This window comes from Mastomys coucha, unplaced genomic scaffold (assembly GCF_008632895.1).
Source record: "Mastomys coucha isolate ucsf_1 unplaced genomic scaffold, UCSF_Mcou_1 pScaffold12, whole genome shotgun sequence".
Lineage (NCBI taxonomy): Eukaryota > Metazoa > Chordata > Mammalia > Rodentia > Muridae > Mastomys > Mastomys coucha.
The window spans coordinates 34,902,959-34,927,420 of NW_022196894.1; the positions used below are offsets into that span (position 1 = coordinate 34,902,959).

At 39.2% G+C, this 24,462-nt stretch overlaps 1 protein-coding gene and 1 long non-coding RNA gene across 4 annotated transcripts in view; one reads left to right on the forward strand and one right to left on the reverse strand.

Moving 5' to 3' along the window:
• Polq (DNA polymerase theta) overlaps window positions 1-24,462 on the forward strand; it is a 92,692-nt gene that overhangs the window by 18,578 nt on the left and 49,652 nt on the right. For all 3 annotated transcript variants that reach the window (XM_031363825.1, XM_031363828.1, XM_031363827.1), the window contains 7 exons: window positions 2,328-2,474; window positions 3,859-4,071; window positions 18,602-18,738; window positions 19,964-20,168; window positions 20,357-20,499; window positions 23,072-23,265; window positions 24,273-24,397. In XM_031363825.1, the coding sequence (XP_031219685.1) occupies window positions 2,328-2,474; window positions 3,859-4,071; window positions 18,602-18,738; window positions 19,964-20,168; window positions 20,357-20,499; window positions 23,072-23,265; window positions 24,273-24,397 (1,164 nt within the window). The remainder of the gene's footprint in view (window positions 1-2,327; window positions 2,475-3,858; window positions 4,072-18,601; window positions 18,739-19,963; window positions 20,169-20,356; window positions 20,500-23,071; window positions 23,266-24,272; window positions 24,398-24,462) is intronic.
• On the reverse strand, window positions 3,832-8,524 carry LOC116085886. Its single transcript, XR_004116744.1, has 2 exons — window positions 8,476-8,524; window positions 3,832-4,044 (listed from the first exon to the last, which is right to left on the reverse strand). It is a non-coding gene; the product is annotated as an uncharacterized LOC116085886 (long non-coding RNA).

A 24,462-nucleotide genomic window follows, 5' to 3' on the forward strand; every position in this document is an offset into this window, starting at 1 on the left:
CAGCAGGGAGACCCAGGCCCATCAATATTGCAGATGAATTTGTTTCTTTTAAATACTGGAGTCAGTTAGCATGCTGTAGTAACTATGTAGTTACTACATGGTTTTAACTAGTTAAACACTGCCTTCAAAATTTTCCCTAGCATGTGCTCATCTTGACATCTGGCCTTTCAAAGGTGTCTCTTTGGCTTGCCTTCCCCCCTGTCTTGGCACTTTCTTTCATGGCTCATATTTTTTTGTTGAATTCTGGACCTTTTAGATATAATATTATATCAACTCTAAATATTGCTTCCTCTTCCACCCTATTTCATTTATTTTTTTCTTAAGATCATACCTAGAGTATTGAAGTTGAAAGTATCTTTGATTAAAGATTTAGTTTTATGAAATGGAGTTTGTATATTTAGTACTCAGTTTTCTTCTGTACCCCACCACTTCTCTCACTGTTACCTGCTCTTTGTGATTTAGAAATGAGTTACTTTGAATAAATGACTTTTTCATATAAATGAGCTATTATCACCGAGACTTCTCTAAATCCCGAGGCCATTGTCTTTGCAGTGAAGTTGTAGAACTGCAGACAGTGGTAGCTGTAGGATATTAAGGTTTGTTATTACTTCTTTGGCCAGGAGTGGCATCAGAAGGGTAGGCAGTCAGTTCAGCTTCATAGCAAGTAAGCTTTGCTAAAGTTTATATTGACTGCTTTCATTGTAGCATCCCTGCCAGGCCTGTCTTACCTGGTGCTGTCTATACCATATGAATGTGTATGCTTACATTGTGCCATGACAGTTGTACTCCTTAAGGATCAGAGTTCTGTTATTTTCTTACTTATACTCCTTAGGGATCAGAGTTTTGTTATTTTGATTTTAGTACTGGGTTCCCAGATTCCATGTGGTCTGTTTATTTTCTCTAGAAAAATAAAGTAGCACATTTTTCATAAACTGAAGCTTAAAATTTGGAATTATCTTACTAAATTTTTAACCTTAAAATTACTTCTTTTGGGCTGAGGAGGTAGCTCATTTGGAAGCATTTGCTTTGCAAACACAAAGATAAGAGTTTGATCTCTAGAACTACATTAAAAGCAAAACCAAAACAAATGGTAAGCCAAGGCCCAGTGCTGTTTGTAATCCCAGCACAGTGGTGGTGACAGGTGGTATTGGCTGTCTATCCTGCTTAGCTTATTTTGAAAGTTCCAGGCTAGTGTGGGACCTTGCCTCAAAAATCAAGTGGACGGCTGCTGAGGAGGGAGAAGCACTTCAAGTTGTTCTCTCATCTCTACATGCACGTGCACGCATGTTCACCTTCACACACATGAACACATAATACATACACACACAAACAAGACATTTCTTTTGAAATAAATATACTGATGGGGAATAGCTTAATATATATGTTTATTGTCTTTAGCAAAATAAAACATTGTCAACTCTGTGTGGTTTCTCAGAATTTTAAGAAAAGTTTGCCCCAAATTAAAAACACATGAAATGTAAGATACACATTAAAATAAGTTTTTAATGAAGTTCAGGAACCGAAAAATCTGGGAAATTCTTTAAGAAGGTAGAGTTCCTATATGTAAAATCTTACTAGGGGAGAAGTAACACAAAGACAACACAAGAAGGTAACAAACCCGTGACTTAATAGTGATCAGTGACAAAGGGGCCAGAGGAATCTGCAGAGAAGTAGGATCCCAGGCAGTGCTGCAGTGTTGGCTGATGGGCAGGGCTGGTGTACAGGTTGATGGGCACATCTTGAGCAAGGCTTTAGTTGTTGTGTTACTTTGTGTCACTTTGACAGAAGTACTTAAAGGAAAGGTTTATTTTGGCTCATGATTTCACAGGGTGCAAAAGCAAGTGATTTGGTCTCCTTACATCATGGCAGCAGACAGGAAGCAGTTGACAAGGATGAGCTTTAAAGGTGTACCCACTGCTATGAGCCAGGCTCTGTAATTTCCTAAAACTGCAACCAGTCCAAAAATTAAAACATGAGCCTGAAGGAATCATTTTATACTTAAATCATAACAAGCGACAATTTGCCTTTTCTCCTTTGATTTCCTTCCTTTAACATCATGTCTCCATAAAGCTGAGCTCCCTAACTTTGGGATACATTATTAGAACTACTTATGAAGATTTACAAATTCTTGAGGTCCAAGTCACATCTCATCTCGGTTACATAGTGGTGGCCTGGGTCAGTGGCTTTAAAAGACCCATGGATGATAATAGTAGGTTTCAGAACCTGATCTTTATTTCTCTCATTACTTGGCAGGTAACAGCTAATGAAGAAAGAGACTTGTATAGTTGGCAATTAATTAATTAATTAATTTTGTGTGTGTTTGATAGGGTTAGTAAAATCATCTGAATTTTCATCAGTGATTCTAGACCAAAAGAGTCTTCTGGAAGTGAAGGATCAGTTAAAACGTTCACCTTCAGGACTAGACTCAGTGTTGAAGAATACTGTGCCATGGGGAGTAGCGTTTCATCATGCAGGTATTCCTTGTTTCTAATCTCCTATTAACATGTTCTCATGGAATGGAGTCATGACTTTGTGATTCCCAGGACTTGTGTGGCAGACTCCCTATAACTCCAGTTCCAGGGGATCTGATTTCCACGTCTGGTCTCTATGAGCTGAATACATGCACTGTACATATATTCATGCAGCTTCACTCACAAATACATAATAAATCTAAAAAGATATAAAAAACCTTACCAGTCTTTAATTTCTTCATTTTTGTATTTATGTAGATATATTTCTTGTTAATCACACTTAATACTTATAGATTTTATTTTAAGAAACAGAGAATTAACCCAGGCAGTGGTGATGCAAGTGCTTTAATCCTAGCACTTGGGAGGCAGAGGCAGGAGAATTTCTGAGTTCAAGGCCAGACTGGTCTACAGAGTGAGTTCTAGGACAGTCAGGGCTACACAGAGAAACCCTGTCTCGAATAAAAAAAAAAAAATAAAGAAAGGGATTAGTCAAACCAGAGTAAAATAAGCATTTTAAAAATATGTATCTGAATTGTATGCATATACTAGAGAATGGATTTTTTAAAAACCATTATGAATGTGAATTCTAAAATTTTTAACCTATCTATATGTTGCTTCCTTAAAATTTATGTTAGAATGATACTTTCTACTCAAATATGTTATTTTTCTTTTTATGTCAAGTATTGACATAGTCTCACGTATATGGCAAAGTCAAATTTGTTTTTAGGAATTGTCATTGAATTGGAGAGGACTGTAAAAAACAAAACAAAAAACCAAAACAGTGGGTAGGCTGTCAGTATCGCCAGTGTGATGACAGTCACTAAACGGCTTATCTCTGATCATATGTGTTACAATTGTAACCATGAGAATGTTTTCTAAGATTGGAGATTTAATCTTTTTAGTTCTATTCAGCTTTTTATCATATATAATGTATACATATGATTTTAATGACAAACATGATACAATTTTAACGCACATTTTTAAAATGTGTATATGTAAATATATTTCCATACACAGAAACATAGGGGTTGTTAATCAGTAGTATACTGTTAAATTTAACCTGCTGTTTATTCTCATAAATAAAATGTTATTGGAACACACTTCTACTCACTTGATCTGCTGCTGCTTTCATTTACCAAAAGCAGAGTAAGGAGTTTCTGTGGAAACCACCAGTTCCACTTACATCAGAGGTGATTTTGCTGACTTATCTAAGTGATGTCTAAAGATGGCAGATTGTACTCTTAAATACACACTGATGATGTTTTGTTTTTAGTAAGAGATCTCTAACAGCTCTTAGTTGACTCTCAGGTCAACTTTCAAGGACACCTTATAAGTGATCCAGTGTGTCGCCTCTGTAGTGATGTTTTTGGCCCTGCATTTTATTTAGGTCTTACTTTTGAGGAGAGGGATATCATCGAAGGAGCCTTCCGTCAAGGTTTTATTCGGGTCTTGGCAGCAACGTCTACTCTCTCTTCTGGAGTGAATCTTCCTGCTCGTCGGGTGATTATTCGCACTCCCGTCTTCAGTGGTCAGCCTTTAGATATCCTCACTTACAAGCAGATGGTTGGTCGTGCTGGAAGGAAAGGAGTAGACACAATGGGTGAGTTTGAATGTCGCTGTCATGGCATTGCTGAGAGATGGTGTCCTTGAAAGTTGACTAGTACCAGCTCTTTCTTATCATGCTGTATTTCTTTACTGTGCAGCACCATTATGCTATCCTCTTGGGTTGCTTAATGTTTACCACGAATATGATTTTTATTATTGTTTTTCTCCTAGTAGAGAATTAAGATTTTTCTTTTGTGTTATGTACAGTGAAATGATTCAGTGAAATGTAAATAACAAGATTTATGATTTTATTAGCTCAAGGATGATTTTAATTTCCACATCACCCCTTTTCCCCTCTATCTTTAGTAGGTGTGGTGTATGTGGGTGTGGGTGCTCTTGCCTGTGCCTAGCACATGTGGGTCAGATATTGGATATTTTCTTCTATCATTCTCCACCTTATTTCAGAGGTTTTTTTAAAAATTTTTTATGTATATGTGTCTGTGATATGCTATGGTATGTTGAGTGCATTAACAGAAGAGGGTAGTGGATCTCCTGGAGCTAGAGTTATGAGCAGGTTTGAACTGCCCAGTATGTGTTTCATGGTGGTGGAAGCAAACTCAGCTCCTGTGGAAGAATAGTAAGTCTTCTTACACATTGAGGCATCTATCCAGGCTTCCACCTTAGATTTCGAACCTAGAATTTGTCATTTCTCCAGCAGGTCCCTAGGTTCTGTTTGTCTCTGCCTCATCAATGTTAGGTCTACAGGTGCAAGCCAGCACATCTGGCTTTTATGTAGGTGCTGGCTGGAGGTATGAGCTTGGGTCCTCATGCTCACAGACTTAGTGCTTTATCCACTCCCTAGCCTCTCATGTCTACTTTTTAGTGTTTAATCTCAAATCAAATAGGGTACTGTGTACTCAGAAGTACTCTACTTTTTGTCTCTGAATTAATTCAGGTTCTAACTTTGCACTAGCAAGTAATGTTGCTATTATCAGCAAACCAAACACAAGTTTTGGCTTAAGCAATGCAATAGTTTTTTAATTAAATATCAAAAAGAAGCAAAACTTGCTTCAGATCTTCTTATCCAGTGCGTGACTGGTTCTAAATGGTAGTCAGTGTTTACCACTCGTAAGGGAGCAGGATCTGGGAAATGAAGTCTAAAACTGAGGTAGACTAAAGTCTCAGGCAATAGCCAACTTTATTCAGAGCATCAGACAATTTATCATCTTAGTATTAACAAGAGTCAGGTGAGTAAAGGGTGCAACCACAAGGACAGACCTCACAAGGCAAACCCACATTTTTCCATAGAGACACATAAACAAAGAATAATAGCCTGTTGTAGAGAACAATCTGAAGCAAACTCATTCTTATCTGCTACACCTGAGGGTGGGGTGGGACAAACGCATCATTTTGAACAATTCCATGTCTTGAAGAAAGTGAAGTAACAAGATTCTTGTCATTTTCTTAGTGTTCTCACAAGTACTCAGAATTCCTCTCCCATGACTCCATTCTTGGACTAAAATTTATTTTCTTGTATATACTTCCTCCTTTGTTTCTGTCCTTAATGGTTTTCTATAGTGTATGCTTTGGATTTTTTCTTTTAATAAAGCTTAAGACCAAAGTGTGGATACTTCATTCCTTCTTAAAAGGGGAAAACAAAATACCCATGGAAGGAGTTGCAGAGACTAACTATGGAGCAGAGACTGAAGAAAGAACAATCCAGAGACTGCTCCACCTGGGAATCCTTCCCATATTCAGTCATCAAATCCAGGCACTATTGTGGATGCTGTCAAGTGCTGGTTGACAGGAGCCTGATATAGCTGTCTCCTGAGAGGCTCTGCCAGTGCCCGACTAATACAGAAGTAGAGGCTCACAGCCATCCATTGGAGTGAGCACAGGGTCCCCAATGAAGGAGCTAGAGAAAGGACCCAAAGAGCTGAAGGGTTTGCAGCCCCTTAGGATGAACAACAATATGAACTAACTAGTACCCTCAGAGCTCCTTGGGAATAAAACTCCAACCAAAGAGTACACATGGGGGGACTCATGGCTCCAGCAGCATATGTATAGCAGAGAATGGTCTAGTCGGTCGTCAATGGGAGGAGAGGCCCTTGGCCCTGCGAAAGTTCTATGCCCCAGTGTAGGGGAATGCCAGGGCCAGGAAGCAGGAGAGGGTGGGTTAGTGACAAACTATGGAGCAGAGAGGGGGAAGGTGGAGGGAACAGGGGTTTGTTTTTGCTGTTGTTGTTTTCATTTTTGTGTTTTTTATTTTATTTTTTCTTTTTTTTGGAGGGGAAACTGGGAAAGGAGATATCATATGACATGTAAATAAAGAAAATATCTAATAAAAATAAAGCTTATATAAAACATAAAAGGCTAATTAAAGCTGATAATAAGTGCTCCAGCCAAGGAAGCAGGTGTCCAGATGCCAGCATAAAAAACACAATCAATAACGGCCAGAAAATGGCTCCACTAGAGCCCAGCAGCTCTATCACAGCAGGCCCCAAGTATTGCAGCATAGCTGAAGCACAGGGAAAGAGACCTTAAAATAGGAAATGAACAAATACCTTTGTAACTTTAATTGTTTTCAACGCCTATTTTTAATGATGGTTCTTAAACACCGTAACCTCCCTTTTAGCCCACCACCCACCAGATAAATAGTAAAGAAAGGTTTTTATGATACAGGGAAAGTGGACCTGTTTAGAAATAGTTCTTTGGAGTAAATCCCATCTGAGTTGTCAGTTCATAGGTCAGCAGTGGCAGCTGAATCTACTTTCAAACACTTCATAGATACACCAGCAGTCCAGTGTTTGGTAGTCTGGATAACAAACACAAATCAGCAGTGCTGGCAAGACCTAGCAGAGACAGCCAAGCCTCAGCCTTGCCTCGAGCCAGCAGAAGGGACCAGGACCAACAGGAACGCCAGGAAATGATCTTGGCTGTGCCTCTCTCAGGGAAGCGAAGACCAGCTTCTGTATCCATTCTTCTCTTGAGGGACATCTGGGTTTTTTCCAGCTCCTGGCTATTATATATAAAGCTGCTATGAACATAGTGGAATGTGTGTCCTTGTTATATGTTGGAGCATCTTCTGGGTATATGCCCAGGAGTGGTATAGCTGGGTCCTCAGGTAGAACTATGTCCAATTTTCTGAGGAACCTCCAGACTGATATCCAGAGTGGCTGTACCAGCTTGCAATCCCACCAGCAATGAAGAAGTGTTCCTCTTTCTCCACATCCCTGCCAGCATCTGCTGTCACCTGAATTTTTGACCTTAGCCATTCTAACTGTATGAGGTAGAATCTCGGGGTTGTTTTTATTTGCGTTTCCCTGATGACTAAGGAAGTTGAGCATTTCTTTAGGTGCTTCTCAGACATTCAGTATTACTCAGTTGAGAACTCTCTGTTCAGCTCTATACTCCATTTTTTTAATAGGGTTATTTGGTTCTTTGGAGTCTAACTTCTTGAGTTCTTTTTATATATTGGATATTAGCCTTCTGTCAGATGTAGGATTGGTAAAGATTTTTTTCCGAATCTGTTGGTTGCTGTTTTGTCCTAGTGACAATGTCCTTTCTGTCAAAACTTTCAGTAACAATAGATGGAAAAAAATAAGACCTTTCATGATAAAACCAAATATAAGCAATATCTGTTTACAAATCAAGCCTTACAGAAGGCTTTAGAAGGAAAACTCCACTAAAGAGGTTAACCACACCCAAGGAGTAAATAACTCAGACCAGCAAATAAAAAGAGAAAATACACCCTACAACAACAAAATAACAGGAGTCAACAAACACCACTCAATGATTTCTCTCAGCATCAGTGGTCATAATCCCTCAATTAAAAGACAGAGTCTGATAGGATGGATAGGGAATCAGGATCCACCCTTCTGCTGCATCCAAAAATATCTATCCTCATCAAGGATAGACATTACCTCAGGATAAAAGGATAGAAAAAGATATTATAAGCAAATAAGCCTAATAACCAAGCTAGTATAGCCATTTTAATATCTAACAAAATATATTTCAAATTAAAAGTAATCAGAAGAGTTATGGAAGGACACTATATACTCTTTAAAGAAAAAAATCCACCAAGGAGACACTGGCATTCTTAACATTTATGCACCAAATATACAGGCACCCAGGTTTGCAAAAAGAAATACTACTATATCTTTTTTTTTAAGATTTGTTTTATTTATTCTATGTTTATGAGTATACTGTAGCTGTATAGATGGCCATGAGCCATCATGTGTGTGACTGCTCTCCGGCTTGCTCCAGCCCCACTTGCTCTGGCGTAATTCACTGTAGCTGTCTTCAGACGCACCAGAAGAGGGCGCCAGGGTGGTTGTGAGCCACCATGTGGTTGCTGGGATCTGAACTCAGACCTTTGAAAGAGCAGTCAGTGCTCTTACCCGCTGAGCCACCTCACCAGCCCCCCAAAATACTACTATATCTTAAATCACATACTGACCCTCACACACTGCCAGTGGGAGACTTCAGTATCACATTCTCACCAATAGACAGGTCACCCAGAGAGAAACTAAACAGGAATGCTGGAGCTAACTGATGTCATAAAGCAAATGGAACTAAAGAGATATTTACAGGACATTTCACCCAAATACAAAAGAATATATATCTTCTTCTTCTTCTTCTTTTTTTTTTTTTAAGATTTATTTATTATTATAAGTAGGTACACTGTAGCTGTCTTCAGACGCACCAGAAGAGGGCATCAGATCTCATTACGGGTGGTTGTGAGCCACCATGTGGTTGCTGGGATTTGAACTCAGGACCTTTGGAAGAGCAGTCAGTGCTCTTACCCACTGAGCCATCTCACCAGCCCCCTATATCTTCTTCTTGACACCTCATAGAACTTTCTCCAAAATTGATCTCATACTTGAACACAAAGCAAGTCTCATCAGATCCAAGAAAACCAAAAACACTCCCTACTTTCTATCCAGCCACCACAGATTAAAGCTGGACATAACAATGACAACAACAGAAACTTTACAAACTCATGGAAAATGAACAACTCAGTACTGAATGAAAAATGAGTCAAGATAGAAATTAAGACTTGGGCTGGAGAGATGGCTCAGCCGTTAAAAGCTAGGCTCACAACCAAAAATATAAGAGTTTGGTTCCCAGCACCCACGGCTGTCTCTCCAGCCAAAAAAAAAAGAAAAAAAAAAAAGAAATTAAGACTTTCTAGAATTGGATGAAAATGAATACACAACATACCCAAATTTACAGAACTCAGTGAAGGTATTGTAAGAGTCAAGCTAAGTGCCTACATAAAAAAATCTGGAGAGATCTCATACAAGTAATTTAACAGCACAACTGAAAGCTCTAGAAGAAAAAAATCAGACCCATAAATTGTAGATAGCAAGAAATAGCCAAACACAGGGATAAAATCATCAAAAGAGAAGCAAACAATAAAACAAAACAAAACAAAACAAAAAATGAATGAAATAACAAGTTGGTTCTTTGTTAAAATTAGTAAGATTGAGAAACCATAACCTAAATTTATTAAAGGTGGAGAAATTAAGTGAGTTATATAACTATTACACCAGGAAAATTCAGAGACTCATAAAGACTGCTGGGGGTATCACCATCCCTAATCTCATGCTGTTCTACAAAGCTATAATAATAAAAATAGCACAGTATTGTCACAAAAACAGATGCGTTGATCCATGGAAGGAAATTGAAGACCCACACAAATCTACAACCCTATCTATGGATAGCTTATTATTATTATTATTATTATTATTATTATTATTATTATTATTATTAGTTTTTCGAGATAGGGTTTCTCTGTGTAGCCCTGGCCCCTGGCTGTCCTGGAACTCATTCTGTAGACCAGGCTGGCCTCGAATTCAGAAATCCGCCTGCCTCTGCCTCTCAAGTGCTGGGATTAAAGGTGCGCACTACCACCGCCCGGCTTGGATAGCTTATTTTTAATAAGTCAAAGATACACATTGAAAAAAAGAGCACTTTCAACAAACGGTGCTGGTCATATTGGATAGCTACATGTAGAAGAATCCATATAGATCCAAACTTACCACCCAGCACAAAACTCACCTCAAATGGATCAAATATTCCAGGATAAGGGCTGATGTACTGAACCTGATAAAAGAGAAAGTTAGGAACAGCCTCAAACTCTGTGGCACAGAAAAAGACTTTCTGACCAGAACACTGTTAGGACAGGCAGTAAGATCAACAATTAATGAGACCCTATAAAACTGAAAAGCTTCTGCATGGCAAAAGACACAGTCACTTGGGCAAATCAGCAGCCACAGAATGAGAAAAGACTTTTACCCACTACACATTTCATAAAGGGCTTTTATCCAAATATATAAAAAACTCAAAACCAGCCATACAAACCAGATATCAAGTAAACAAACTATTTAAAAGTTGAGGTACAGATTTAAACAGAATTTTCAAAAGAGGAAACTCAAATGGCTGAGAAACACTTGAAGTGTTCAGCATCCTTAACCATCAGGGAAATGGAAATCAAAACTATTTGGATATTTTACCTTATACTCATCAAAATAGCTAAGAATAGTAAGACAAGTGACAGCTCATGCTGGCCAGAATGTGGAATAAGGGGAACATGCATCCATTTATAGTGTATATGGAAACTTGTTCAGCCACCATGGAAATCATTATGGCGGTTTCTCAGAAAGCTGGGAATCAATCTGCATCAAGATCCAGCCATGTAACTGCTAGACATATACCCAAAGGATGCTTCATCCTACCACAGAGACACTTGCTTAAACATGTTTATTACTGCTCCATTCATAATAGCTATAAATTAGAGACAGCCTAGATGCTTCTCAACAGAAGAATGGATAAAGAAAACATGGTTCATTACATAATGGGTTATTACTCAGCCATTACAAAGAATGAAGTCATGAAATTCACAGGTAAATGAATGAAACTTGAAAAATCTTGAGTGAAGTATTCCAGACCCAGCAAAACAAAAATCGTGTCTTATATATGGATATTTGCTGTTAAGTCAAGGATAACTATAGAGTAAGGGAGTAAGGGGACAGATAGATCTTGTTAGGAAAGGAAAGTAGAATAGATAGTTATGGATGGATTGGGGGATGGCTGGAATTAGGAGGATCAGGTGGGGAGGAGGCGCTAAGGAGATGAGGTAGGGCATACAGGGGGAGCTAAAATTTAGGGATATTTAAGGGGTAGTATGGAAACCCAATACAGTAGAAGCTTACTAAAGTACATATATGAAGGTGATCTACATGAAATCACCAAATAATGGGGGAGATGGAGTCCTGGGTTTGGGTTACATCTAATTGAATTTTTGCCAGATGTGTCCCATGGGGATAACTAAGCAACCCAGGCTGTTACCAGGACTGTATGTTGCCCTCCACAAACTGAGAGTAAGGCCCTATTGCTGAAGACAACACCTACATAACTCACTGAACATGGAGAAGTCAATCTGGTGTCTATATAAAGCCAATGTTCCCAAGACTGTGGTACAGGAAGGTAGTGTGCATGCTACCAAAAGAGAAATAGAAACACCATCCCAGACACAAGTCCTTTGATCTACTTGCCTTTTGATTGTCCTGCCTACAAGGTATGCTGGGGTAGTGTAAAACTTGTGGGAATAACCACCCAATATCTGATTTGACTTAAGGTCCACTTCATGAGATGGAACCGATACTTGACACTGCTTGGATGACCATGAACCTAACACTACATAACCCAGGGACCTAGGGGAAAACTAAACACCATTGTTCTAAGGGGAGAAAAAAGTAATATAACAAAGCTCCTAAGGACATTCTCCTTTTTTTTTTTTTTTTCCAAGACAGGGTTTCTCTGTGTAGTCCTGGCTGTCCTGGAACTCACTCTGTAGACCAGGCTGGCCTCGAACTCAGAAATCCGCCTGCCTCTGCCTCCCAAGTGCTGGGATTAAAGGCGTGCGCCACCACCGCCCAGCCAGGACATTCTCCTGTACTCATAATTAAGTGCCTTGCTCAGCCATCTTCAGAGAAGCTTCCTGTACAGCAGATGGGACCAAATAGAGAGATCCACAGCCACACAATTTGCAGCTCATTTTTGTTTCATGTAATTAGGATGCTGACTTTAGTCTAATTTTAAGCAGAGCTACTGACAATGGAACTGCCTGGGTTCTGTTGTCAGAGCAAATTTGGCTGAATTCTGTAGTGAGACAGAGTTACCGGTTGGTCACTACAATCACTTTTAAAATACAATCTAGAGTATATTTCCTCCTGATCATCATTTGAGACCTTCATTGGGGGTCTGTGCTCCCTAGTCTTATGTCAACTTGACACAGCTAGAATTATCAGAAAGAAGGGAACCTCAATTGAGAAATGCCTCCATAAGACCTGACTGTAAGGCATTTTCTTAATTAGTGATTGATGAGGAAGGGGCCAGCCCATTGTGGACAGGGTCACCCCTGGGCTGGTGGCCCTGGGCTCTGTAAGAAAAGCAGGCTGAGCAAGCCATGGGGAACAAACCAGTAAACAGCATCTTTTCATGGCCTCTGCATCAACTTCTGCCTCCAGGTTCTTCCCGTTTGAGTTCCTGTTCTGTCTTCCTTCAGTGATGGTCTATGATGTGAAGGTGTAAGCCAAATAAACCCTTTCCCTCACAGCTTGCTTTTGGTCATGGTGTTTCCTCAAAGCAGTAGAAACCCTAAGACAAGTTGGTACCATGATAGTGGGGTATTTACATGTTTTGGGGAAGATTGTGGAAGGACTTTAGAACTTAGGGCTAGAAAAGTCATTGAGTGTTGAGAACATAGTGGGTGGGCTGTTCTGTGGGAGTTTGAAAGATAAGAGTGTTAAGAGCAACGAAAATGATGGAGGCCTGGCTTATGAAGTTTCAAGGGAAACAAAGACTCTACCAGGCCAGTTGTGTGAAGAATCTGTGGTATCTGGTGACCTGGAGCTGTAGAGTTGGTTGTGATTAAGAAGAGAAAATCCATTAACGTGAAACCTTTGCTTTGCTGTGACAGTGAATTTTGGAATGTTTATATTGTAATGCTGATATTAATGTGTGATCTTGGGAAAGAATAAGAAAGGAAAGGGTATAGATTAACAGTGATGTGTTTTGGTGCCAAGTTGAGAAGGGGACAGTTGTGCTGGCTAGTTTTATGTCAACTCAACCCAAGCTAGAATTATTTGAAAGGAGGGAACCTCAATTGAGAAAACACTTCCATCTCCATAAGACTATAAAGGCATTTTCTTAATTAGTGATTGATGTGGAGATCCCAACCTATTGTGGGTGGTGCCATGCCTGGGCTGTGTTCTGTAAGAAAGCAAGCAAAGGAAGCCTTGGGGAACAAAGCCAGTAAGCAGCACTCTTTCATGGCCTGTGTACCACCCCCTGCCTCCAGGTTTCTGCTCTGCTTGAGTTCCTGTTCTGACTTCCTTCAGTGATGGGCTACAATGTGAAAGTGTAAGCCAAGGAAACCCTTTTCTCCACAACTCGCTTTTGGTCATGGTATTTTGTAGAATCGGGCCAGCGGTTCTACTCCGGTCGGTGGGTTACTTCAGACTGGAGGTTGGGCTAGACCTGTGGAATCAAACAGGCGGAGAACAAAGAAAGAGGCGGACGCTAAGTAAATGTATCAAAGCGACCTTTACTCGGGGTGAAATGAGTTTATATATCTAGGCACAAAAGTGAAACCACAATATCTAAACATATATATGCATAAGGTAAATATTCAGGCAGAGCGGGGAAGAGGCAACAGTATTTCATTGCAGCAATAGAAACCCCAACTTGTTCAGGATCTTTAGGATGGTACCCAGTAGTAGATGGACTTGCTGCTCAGTATGAATGGGACCAGGGGCAGAACTCAGTGGAAATTCATAGTTGTGATTGGTTCTCCACCTCAGCAGGATCATGGAGTGGTTTTGAGGCTGAGTTTAGCATTGGTTAAACTCCAGCCTTGGCCAGGACTGGTCACTGCCCTTTGCTAGATTTTCTGTGGTGGTTTCTTTTTCCTTGTGGTCTTAGAGTTTTGAGGGTATAGCCTGGAGGCTTAGCACTAGGGATCTCTGTCAAATAGAACCTCCCATCACTTCTTGAGAAACCCGTTTAGTACTGTACATGGCTCTACTGTTGGCTGGTACCTCTTGCTGGGCAACACTGCTAGCAGGTGCATAGAGCTTCCACTGAGGTCCCATGTTGGTCACTGTGGCCTCTGCCCCTTGTTTTGTTTCTATGTGGTCTCAGGTCTAGCTGGTGTTACCCTTGACTTTTACCCTGTCTTGAGACTGGGTTTCTTGGTAAGTGTCTCATACTAGCAGTGAAACTACTTGTCTGCCTTCAGTTGTCCTTTTCTTTTAGAGAAGCCCTGAGTCTGCAGATTCTTCTGTGTCACTGTACTTTTCGTAAAGAAATGGATGATATAAAGTAATAGTATTTGTCTAATCTTCTCTTGCAGTTTTCATTAGGTGTCGTTTATGATGATTTTCTAGTACATTCCCAAACTCTGAGGCTTTTACAAAGCTCTGATGGTCTTACAAAGGTATATGTGTCAGAGTGCTATGGGTAATGAGTGGAGGTGAGATAATAAAGACTGGTGACTCCTACTGCACAAGACAGCTTGCTGATATCTTTTTATTATTATTATTATTATCAGTAAGTATATTTTAAAAATTTCAAAATTGCAAAAACTCTTTGAAGTTAAACATTAAGAGAATGCTAATTTCAAGCACAGTGAGAAAAATTATCAATAATATTTCCATGATGTTTGTAGAACATGATTTTAATATTTTCAACTGTGAATATTCAATGTAGTAGAATAATTATTTTAAGATATATTTCATTGTTATGTCTCCCTTTTCATTTCTGATTTTATTAATTTGGATACTGTCTCTGTGCCCTCTGGTTAGTCTGGCTAAGGGTTTATCTATCTTGTTGATTTTCTCAAAGAACCAGCCCCTGGTTTTGTTGTTTCTTTGTATAGATCTTTTTATTTCTATTTGGTTGATTTCAGCCCTGAGTTTGATTATTTCCTCCCATCTACTCCTCTTGGGTGTATTTGCTTCTTTTTATTCTAGAGCTTTCAGGTGTGCTGTCAAGCTGCTAGTGTAAGCTCTCTCCAGTTTCTTTTTGGAGGCACTTAGAGCTATGAGTTTTCCTCTTAACCACTGCTTTCATTGTGTCCTATAAATTTTGATATGATGTAACTTCATTTTCATTAAACTCTAAAAAGCCTTTAATTTCTTTCTTTATCTCTTCCTTGACCAAATTGTCATTGAGTAGAGCGTTGTTCAGTTTCCATGTGTATATGTGCTTTCCATTGTTTTTGTTGTTATTTAAGACCAGCCTTAGTCTGTGGTGATCTGATAGGGTGCATGGGATTATTTCACTCTTCTTGTATCTGTTGAGGCCTGTTTTGTGACCAATTGTATGGTCAGTTTTGGAGAGGGTACCATGAGATGCTGAGAAGAAGGTATATTCTTTTGCTTTAGAATAAAATGTTCTATAAATATCTGTTAGAGTCATTTTGTTCATAACATGTGTTAGTTTCACTGTCTCTGTTTAGTTTGTGTTTCCATGATCTAACCATTGATGAGAGTGGGGTGTTGAAGTCTCCCACTATTATTGTGTGGGATGCGATGTGTGCTTTGAGCTTTAGTAAAGGTTTTTTTTTGAATGTGGGTCCCCTTGCATTTGGAGCATAGATGTTCAGAATTGAGAGTTCATCTTGGTAGATTTTTCCTTTGAGCAGTATGAAGTGTCCTTCCTTATCCTTTTTGATAACTTTTAGTTGATTTTATTCGTTATTAGAATGGCTATTCCAGCTCGTTTCTTGGGACCATTTGTGTGGAAAATTGTTTTCCAGCCCTTTACTCTGAGGTCGTGTCTGTCTTTGTCACTGAGGTGCGTTTCCTGTACGCAGCAAAATGCTGGGTCCTGTTTTTGTACCCAGTCTGTTAATCTATGTCTTTTTATTGTGGAATTGAGTCCATTGATGTCAAGAGATATTAAGGAAAACTGATTGTTGCTTCCTGCTATTTTCGTTGTTAGAGGTGGGATTATGCTTGTATGGTTATCTTCTTTTGGGTTTGTTGAAAGAAAATTACTTTCTTGGTTTTTCTAGGGTGTAGTCTTCCTCCTGTTTTGGTGTTTTCCATCCATTATCCTTTTTTAGGGCTGGATTTCTGGAAAGATATTGTGTAAATTTGGTTTTGTCATGGAATATCTTGTTTTCTCTATCTATGGTAATTGAGAGTTGGGCTGGCATTTGTGTTCTTTTAGGGTCTGTATGACATCTTCCCAGGATCTTTTAGCTTCCATAGTTTCTGGTGAGAAGTATGATGTAATTCTGATAGGTTTGCCTTTATATGTTACTTGACCGTTTTCCCTTACTGCTTTTAATATTCTTTCTTTTCTTAGTGCATTTGGTGTTTTGATTATTATGTAACAGGAGGAATTTCTTTTCTAGTCCAGTCTATTTGCAGTTCTGTAGGCTTCTTGTATGTTTATGGGCATCTCTTTCTTTAGGTTAGGGAAGATTTCTTCTATAATTTTGTTGAACATATTTACTGGCCCTTTTTAAGTTAGGAATCTTCACTCTCTTCTATATCTATTATCCTTAATTTTCATCTTCTCATTGTGTTCTGGATTTCCTGGATGTTTTGGGTTAGGAGCTTTTTGTGTTTGCAATTCTTTGACTGTTGTGTCAATGTTTTTTATGGTATCTTCTGCACCTGAGATTCTCTCTTCTATTTCTTGTATTCTTTTGGTGATGCCTGCATCTGTGGTTCCTGATCTCTTTCCTAGGTTTTCTGTTTCTAGGGTTGTCTCCCCTTGTGATTTCTTTTTTGTTTTTATTTCCATTTTTAGATCCTGGATGGTTTTGTTCAATTCCTTCACCTATTTGGTTGTGTTTTCCTTTAATTCTTTAAGGGATTTTTATGTTTCCTCTTTAAGGGCTTCTACCTGTTTACCTATGTTCTCCTGTATTTCTTTAAGGGAGTTATTTATGTTCTTCTTAAAGTGAGATGTGATTTTAAATGAGAGTCTTGTTTTTCTGGTGTGTTTGGGTATCCAGGGCTTGCAGTGGTGGGAGACGTGGGTTCTGATGATGCCAGGTAGCCTTGGTTTCTGTATCTACAGATAGGCTCTGGTCTGCACTGGTGTCTTTAGCACATCCTGATAGGTAAGGCAGTAGAGATCATCTTCCATGTAGGACATATCAAGGGGTGCTGGCCCTGAGCTCATAGCCAATTGCTTGGAGAGAGCCCCAAAAGGGGAGGGAATCATTCAAGACGTAGCTTCCTCTCTCATATTTCTTCTTGGCCGTGATTTTCAGAGAATCATCATCTGTCCTTTCTCTGGTCAGAATATTTAGCTCTTTCACTAATGTTGCTTTTATTTTTCTTAATGACATGAGAAAATAGCAAAACTATACTTTATGTTTCTTTTCTTCTATTAGATTGGTTTTTTTTTTTGTTTGTTTGTTTGTTTTGGTTTTTTGAGACAGGGTTTCTCTGAGTAGCCTTGGCTGTCCTGGAACTCACTCTGTAGACCAGGCTGGCCTCGAACTTGGAAATCCGCCTGCCTCTGCCTCCCAAGTGCTAAGATTAAAGGCGTGCACCACCACCGCCTGACAGATTGCTTTTTAAAACATAATTTCTTACCAGTTTCTAAAATATAAACTGTTACAGTGATAGTTTGTATTTGCTTAAATTGAATTTTTATTTATATTTTAATTTATAAGTATTTTTAGACATTTGTGTCTATTTGATTTTCATAGTGATTTAAAGTATTTAAATAGTAGGTGCTATGATTTTAGGAGCTTTTGAACTGAGTTTTGTCATTATACATAGAAAATATTTACATTTGCATTTTACTTTGTAATTTTCAAACTTCCTCTAGTAATTTCTTAGCTTTAATGATGCACCAGCCAGTAGAGGAAGTACAAAAGCCTTTTCTCTAATTTTTTATGTTTTATAACTGAAGGTGTTAAAGATTAATAGGAAAAAGGAATATAATCTCTATTTGGTTTTAGTCTTTTAGTTTTTATGTGCATGAAGGCTTCGTAGGGAAGGAGTTAGGCCTGCCAAAGCTGTTAGGTGTGGGGTCTTATAGTTATTTTTAATAAAGGCCAATAAAGTGTGGAGAAATGATAAGACAATGCAAATGCTTTTTTTTTGTCGTATTGTTGTTGTTTGGCAGCAGTTCGTAAGGAGATGCATCCTCAGGGAAGTTAATGAAAGAGAAGTGTTATTTCAATGAGGTGGATTTATATAAACATCTCAGTGTTGGCCTCTGTCTACAGTGATCCTTGTGACTGATAGAGGAGACAGTAAGAGAAATATGTTTTCAAGGAACAACTGTGCCTTGTTTTTATGGAGGTAGAAGACAAAAAGTTCTATTTATGTTTATTGGTTCTCTGGCCTTCAGAAAGTAAGCAGTATGGTTTCCGGTCACAATCTGATTGCCCATCCAGAGTTCAAAACCATACCTATGACTTACAGGTCTGCAGCCAGAGCAGCCTCTAGCATCTCCTGTCTCCACTCAGTAGTCAGACTTCTGGTAACAGTGCCTTACAGACATGGCTTAGCATTGAGAGGATAATGTGTTTTTGGTTGTAGGTGAAAGTATCCTAATTTGTAAGAACTCTGAGAAATCCAAGGGCATTGCTCTGCTTCAAGGATCTCTGAAGCCTGTGCACAGCTGTCTGCAGAGACAGGGAGAAGTCACTGCTAGCATGATACGAGCCATTCTGGAGGTAGGAGTTCAGGAAATCATACTTCACTTTTTATACCTATCAGAAATTGAGTATGTCAAAAATATGAGGTGAGTTTTCTTTAAGAACAAGATGGTTATGTTTTATAGCCTTCTCCAGTATGAATCTGTTTCTTACATATATTTAAACATACATACATATATCCATAGTTCTTTAGGCTCTGCTATTAGGCTCTGTTAATGAGTTGATAAATACATTCTAATACATGTACACATACATGTACATATATATATATATGTATTAGAATATATATATACCCATATATGCCTATGTACTGTGTATATGAATATCTGTTTATTTTTGGAATTGAATATAGCAACTAGCATGTCAATCTATTTCAAAATGACTAAACAACCAAATGACATGTAGCTCTTTTTAACTTTTTTTTATAGTATAGAGAATTGAACTTAGCCTTGTGTGTACTATGTTATGTATCCTTCTACCAAGCTATAACTGTGGCTCATCTTTTTACTTTTTTTTTTCGAGACAGGGTTTCTCTGTGTAGCCCTGGCTGTCCTGGAACTCACTCTGTTAGACCAGGCTGGCCTTGAACTCAGAAATCCGCCTGCCTCTGCCTCCCAAGTGCTGGGATTAAAGGTGTGCGCCACCACTGCCCGGCCCATCTTTTTACTTTTTATATATTTTTTACTGCATTTTGAGTTTAAAGAAAAGATGACAAAATGAACCCTTTTTCTACTCAGATAATACATGTGGAGGTTAAAATCAAGTCAAGTTGTATTAAAAAAAAAAAAAGCTTACAGTAGGCTGGACCTGTGGTACATTCTTCTCATTCTAGCATCCTGGAGGCCAAGGCATGAGCTTCACAAGGTAGAGGCCAGCCAAGGAAACACTGACTTCATACTTTTCTGCCATTCCCACCCCTCTGAATGGGATGTATTCAAGAGTAGTATTTCCACACATTCATGTGTTCTAGAGGAGGGAGCAAAGCATTATACTCATTCCTTTGTATATCACTAGTTCCCAAAGTTCTGGTTTTTGTTTACAAGAAAATATGATATGTACTCTCAAGGAAAATGGCACGTCAGTTGGGATCATCTGTATTTGTAATGTGTGATAAGAAAATAAGGCGTCTCTATATAAAGACTGAAGATATTTTAGGAGAATAAAGGCACTTTTGTTTACTTGATGTCCTGGGGCTCTACACATCTTATAAAAATTACAGAGCTTTTCCAACGTTTCCTCTCAGATAATCGTTGGTGGGGTGGCAAGTACGTCACAAGATCTGCAGGCTTATGCAGCCTGCACCTTCTCGGCTGCTGCTGTAAAGGAAGGGGAGCCAGGGAGACGGAGAAGTCAAGATGATGCTCAGCTTGGAGCAGTCGATGCCTGTGTGACATGGCTCTTAGAAAATGAGTTCATCCAGGTGGCAGAGCCTAGTGATGGCACAGGAGGTAAGAACAAACTCTTATGCAGAAATGCTCACTGCTCATTATATCACAGTCACTTTTCAAAATTTGCTCATAAATTTCTACATGTTCAATGAGATTCTGCTTATTGATTGGCAGCTGAGAGGGTTAGTGTGTAGTAGAGGAGGGCAGTGTTTGCTTTTTAACCTTTGATCCTGTATTCCCTGGTCCAGGAAAGGTCTATCACCCCACACATCTTGGATCAGCTACTCTTTCCTCGTCACTTTCTCCAACTGATACCCTTGATATTTTTGCTGACCTCCAAAGAGCAATGAAAGGCTTTGTTTTAGAGAATGACCTTCATATTGTCTACCTGGTAAGTTCTAGTTAAACACAACACTATTCACTTATCTATTGATAGAACCTTGCTGGGTAGCCAAGACTAGCCTGGAATGCTTAATTTTCTTGCCTCTAGTTACTGAATATTGAGATGCATGTTTTATATCAGGTTCGTAGGTAGAATTTTTTTAAAAAAAATTTTATTAGATATTTTCTTTATTTACATTTCAAATGTTATCCCCTTAACTGGTTTCCCCTCTGGAAAAAAAAAAAAACCTATTCCCTCCCCCCTGCCCCTGCTCACCAACCCACCCTCTCCTGCTTTCTGGCCCTGGCATTCCCCTACACTGGGGCATAGAGCCTTCACAGGACCAAGGGTCTCTCCTCCCGATGACTGACTAGGCCATCCTCTGCTACATATGCAGCTGAAGCCATGAGTCCCAGCAGGTGGAATTTTTAAAGTGTCTTTGTTACTTTTCTGGTTGCTGTGACACAATACCTTGACAAAAGAACTGAAGGAAGGAAGAGTTTATTTGGTCTCACAGTTGAGGGTGTAATCATGATAGGGAAGGTATGGAAGGAAGAAAGGTGGAGGCACCAGTTCCCACTGCATCCATAGTACCTTTGTCCAGGTTTTATTGGTGTCTTAGGCAGTGTTCTATTGCTGTGAAGAGATAACATGACTACAGCAACTCTTGAACAGAGAAACCCCCGACATATAATTGGAGCTGGCTTACAGTTTCAGAGGTTCAGTTCCTTATCATCCTGATAGGTAGCATGGCAGCGTGCAGGCAGGCGTGTGCTGGAGATGGTATTCTACATGGTGACCTATAAGCAGCAGGAACTGAGCTGGCTTGAGCTTCTGAGACCTCAAAGCCTGCCTGCCCCACAGTGACAGACTTCCTCCAGCAAGGCCACACCCGCTCCAACATGACCACACCTCCTAATGGTGCCACTCTCTATGGCCAGGCATCCACACACATGAGTCGGTGAGGGTCAAACCTATTCACACCGGCTCACATAGTTAGGAAGTAGAGAGAGATAAATGCTGGAGCTCAGCTCCCTTTCTCCTTTTATTCTGTCCAGGACCCCAGCCCATGGGACAGTTCCCTCCATAATTCAGGCTGCTCTTCCTAGATTAGTTTGTCTAATTTAGATAATGCTTCATGGGCATCCCCAGAAGCCTGTCCCTTGTGTGATTCTAGACTCTGAAGTCAACAGTATTCATCATAGAAAGTTTGTTATATTTGATCATCTTCTATAATTATAATAAAAATTTTGATATAAATTTAATATCAAATTCTTCAGCAAGAACCTAACCAGAAATGTTTGTCACTGAAATGCAGATTCATACACTTCGATGAGCAAATGAAGGGAGAGAGTAACATTGAATTTTCATTAGAATGCGGACTTATCAGGGAATGCTTTAATAAAATGCACTGTGCAGAGGGCAGATGTGAAGGCAGGGTGTATTCTTTCCTTTTACAAACTTATAATACATGGATAGTAACCGGCTCACTGTTGTGAGTCTCCTGATGGACTGGAGAGACTCTTAAGCTGGTCTTACCGGCTGCCTGCAATGGCCTTAGCAATGCCCCATATTATGCAGCAGCCTTGAGTGTGATCTCCAGATCTAGGCAGTTTGAATTCAGCTTTCGGCTTCAACACAGTAACGTTCTCTTCCTGTGCGTCCTTCCCTTGTTCAGATGGTGTCATACTTTCTTCTTTTACCTTCCCCTGCCCTTTCTTCACTTCGTCCCTCCCCTTTTCTCTTTTCTCATTTGCTCCTGACTTCTGTGGCCCTTCCCTAAGTTCCTTATTTTCTTCCTAAATTTCTTTTTTTCTGAAGTCCAGGCTATCCTCAAACTTTCTAGGTAGGTATACTAGGTTGGCCTAAAACTTACCAGATTGGTCTTAAACTTTGTGCCCTGATGCCTCTAAGCATTGTCGTTAATTTGTTTTTATCCCTTTGTCTACTTTTTATAATCTTTTTGTTTTGAAGTCTTTATGTTCTAACATCTGGTCAGCCCCATGGTTAGGACACTTAGTTCTTTCTTGTTTGTCTTATAATTTTCTTGTTGAATCCTGGACTTTTTAGGTAATACATCGACTTTGAGTGTTGATCTCCCCCTGCACCCCATCTCTTCTTTCCATTTTATTGATTCTTTCTTGGAATTACATGAAACAATTAAGATAATACCTCGAGTCAGACCTACTAAGGTTGAAAATGTCAATGATTAAATTGCATTTCATGAAATCAGTTTGTGTAGTAAACCAGTTTGCTCTTTCCCTGTCCCCCCACTCCCCCTCGGCTTTCTTCTTTTCTCTGTCAGTGTTTGTTCTATCAATGAGTTATCTTTGAAGAAATGGTTTCTTTTAAATGCATTATTATCACAGATGTTTATCACAACCTGGGGCCTTTGTCATTACTATGAAGTTTACATTTATAATTTTGTTTCTTATGTAGTATAATGAGTTTACTTGTTTTGTCCAGTGCTAAGGCTTGAACCCATGGCCTTGCATGTGCCAGGTAAGTATTTTACTACTGAGCTCCCCACAGCTCACTGTCAAGCAATTACTCAAACTAAAATGAAGCTGCTTCTTTTTAGGTTACACCTGTGTTTGAAGATTGGACTAGTATTGATTGGTATCGGTTTTTCTGTTTATGGGAAAAGTTACCAACTTCTATGAAAAGGGTGGCAGAGCTGGTTGGAGTGGAGGAAGGGTTCTTGGCTCGATGTGTGAAAGGAAAAGTGGTAGCCAGAACTGAGAGACAGCATCGACAAATGGCCATCCATAAAAGGTCAGCATCAAGGACCTGCAGTTTATCAGGGCCGGGCATTATGGCCATGTCTAGTTTACCGACTCACTCTGGTTTTCAGCAATATAAACATTTTGACTGACTATGGTAAAATTTATAAATTTCTCTGATTTGTTTAATTTACTGACATTTTAATTTTTCTTGTAACTTGTAACTTAACTCATTATACCTGCAGGTCTTCAAAGTCAAATATTTAACCACTTTCCTCTTTGAATCAGAACTTCTATTTATGATGGTTTTATCTGAAATTGTACTTTGTAGCACCTTTAGAAGTAATATTTTATTAGCTGGAAGGTGCTAAAAGATTCACATGGGGAGACTATATCATGTTAAGCTTTCAAATACAGTATATTTTCAAGTATAGTATATGATTTACATCATAGTCAAGTACAAATTTATAAGGATCTCTATGCTTGGATTATTTGGGCCAATTTTGTATTTCAAGTCAAATCTGGATTTTATAATTAGATACTGCCATTTGGATGAAATTTTATTCGTCTTATATCCATGTATCAAATTTTCTAAACTATGTGCCCATTCCATTTCTTTTTTTTTGTTTTGTTTTGTTTTTTGAGACAGGGTTTCTCTGTATAGCCCTGGCTGTCCTGGAACTCACTCTGTAGGCCAAGCTGGCCTCGAATTTAGAAATCCGCCTGCCTCTGCCTCCCAAGTGCTGGGATCAAAGGCGTGCGCCACCACCACCTGGCTGCCATCCTATTTCTTAACTCAAGTAATTTCTTGAAGTCAGTTACTAACATTAAAATGTGGGAACATTTTTGTGACTGGTGTTAGTTTTTAGCTATGGCTATGGTATGTAAGGTGTACTGTGTACCCATGATCTACATCTTGTCCCTCTGCCCACTTTCTGTTTGCTATTCTTCCAGAGGGTCATGAATCCTTTGTGTTCTGTAGTTGGTTTGCAGTGTATGTTACACTTTCATCATAGCTATAAATGATCTCTTAAATCACTTTTGATCATTTATTTTTAGGTTTTTCACAAGTCTTGTGTTACTGGATTTAATCAGTGAAATGCCCTTAAAGGAAATTAATCAGAAGTATGGATGTAATCGTGGGCAGATTCAGTCTTTGCAACAGTCAGCTGCTGTCTATGCAGGTTAGTGACAAAGTGCTTCATGACTATCTAAGATTCTATGGTTTAAGCTGTTAAGACTTTTTTAA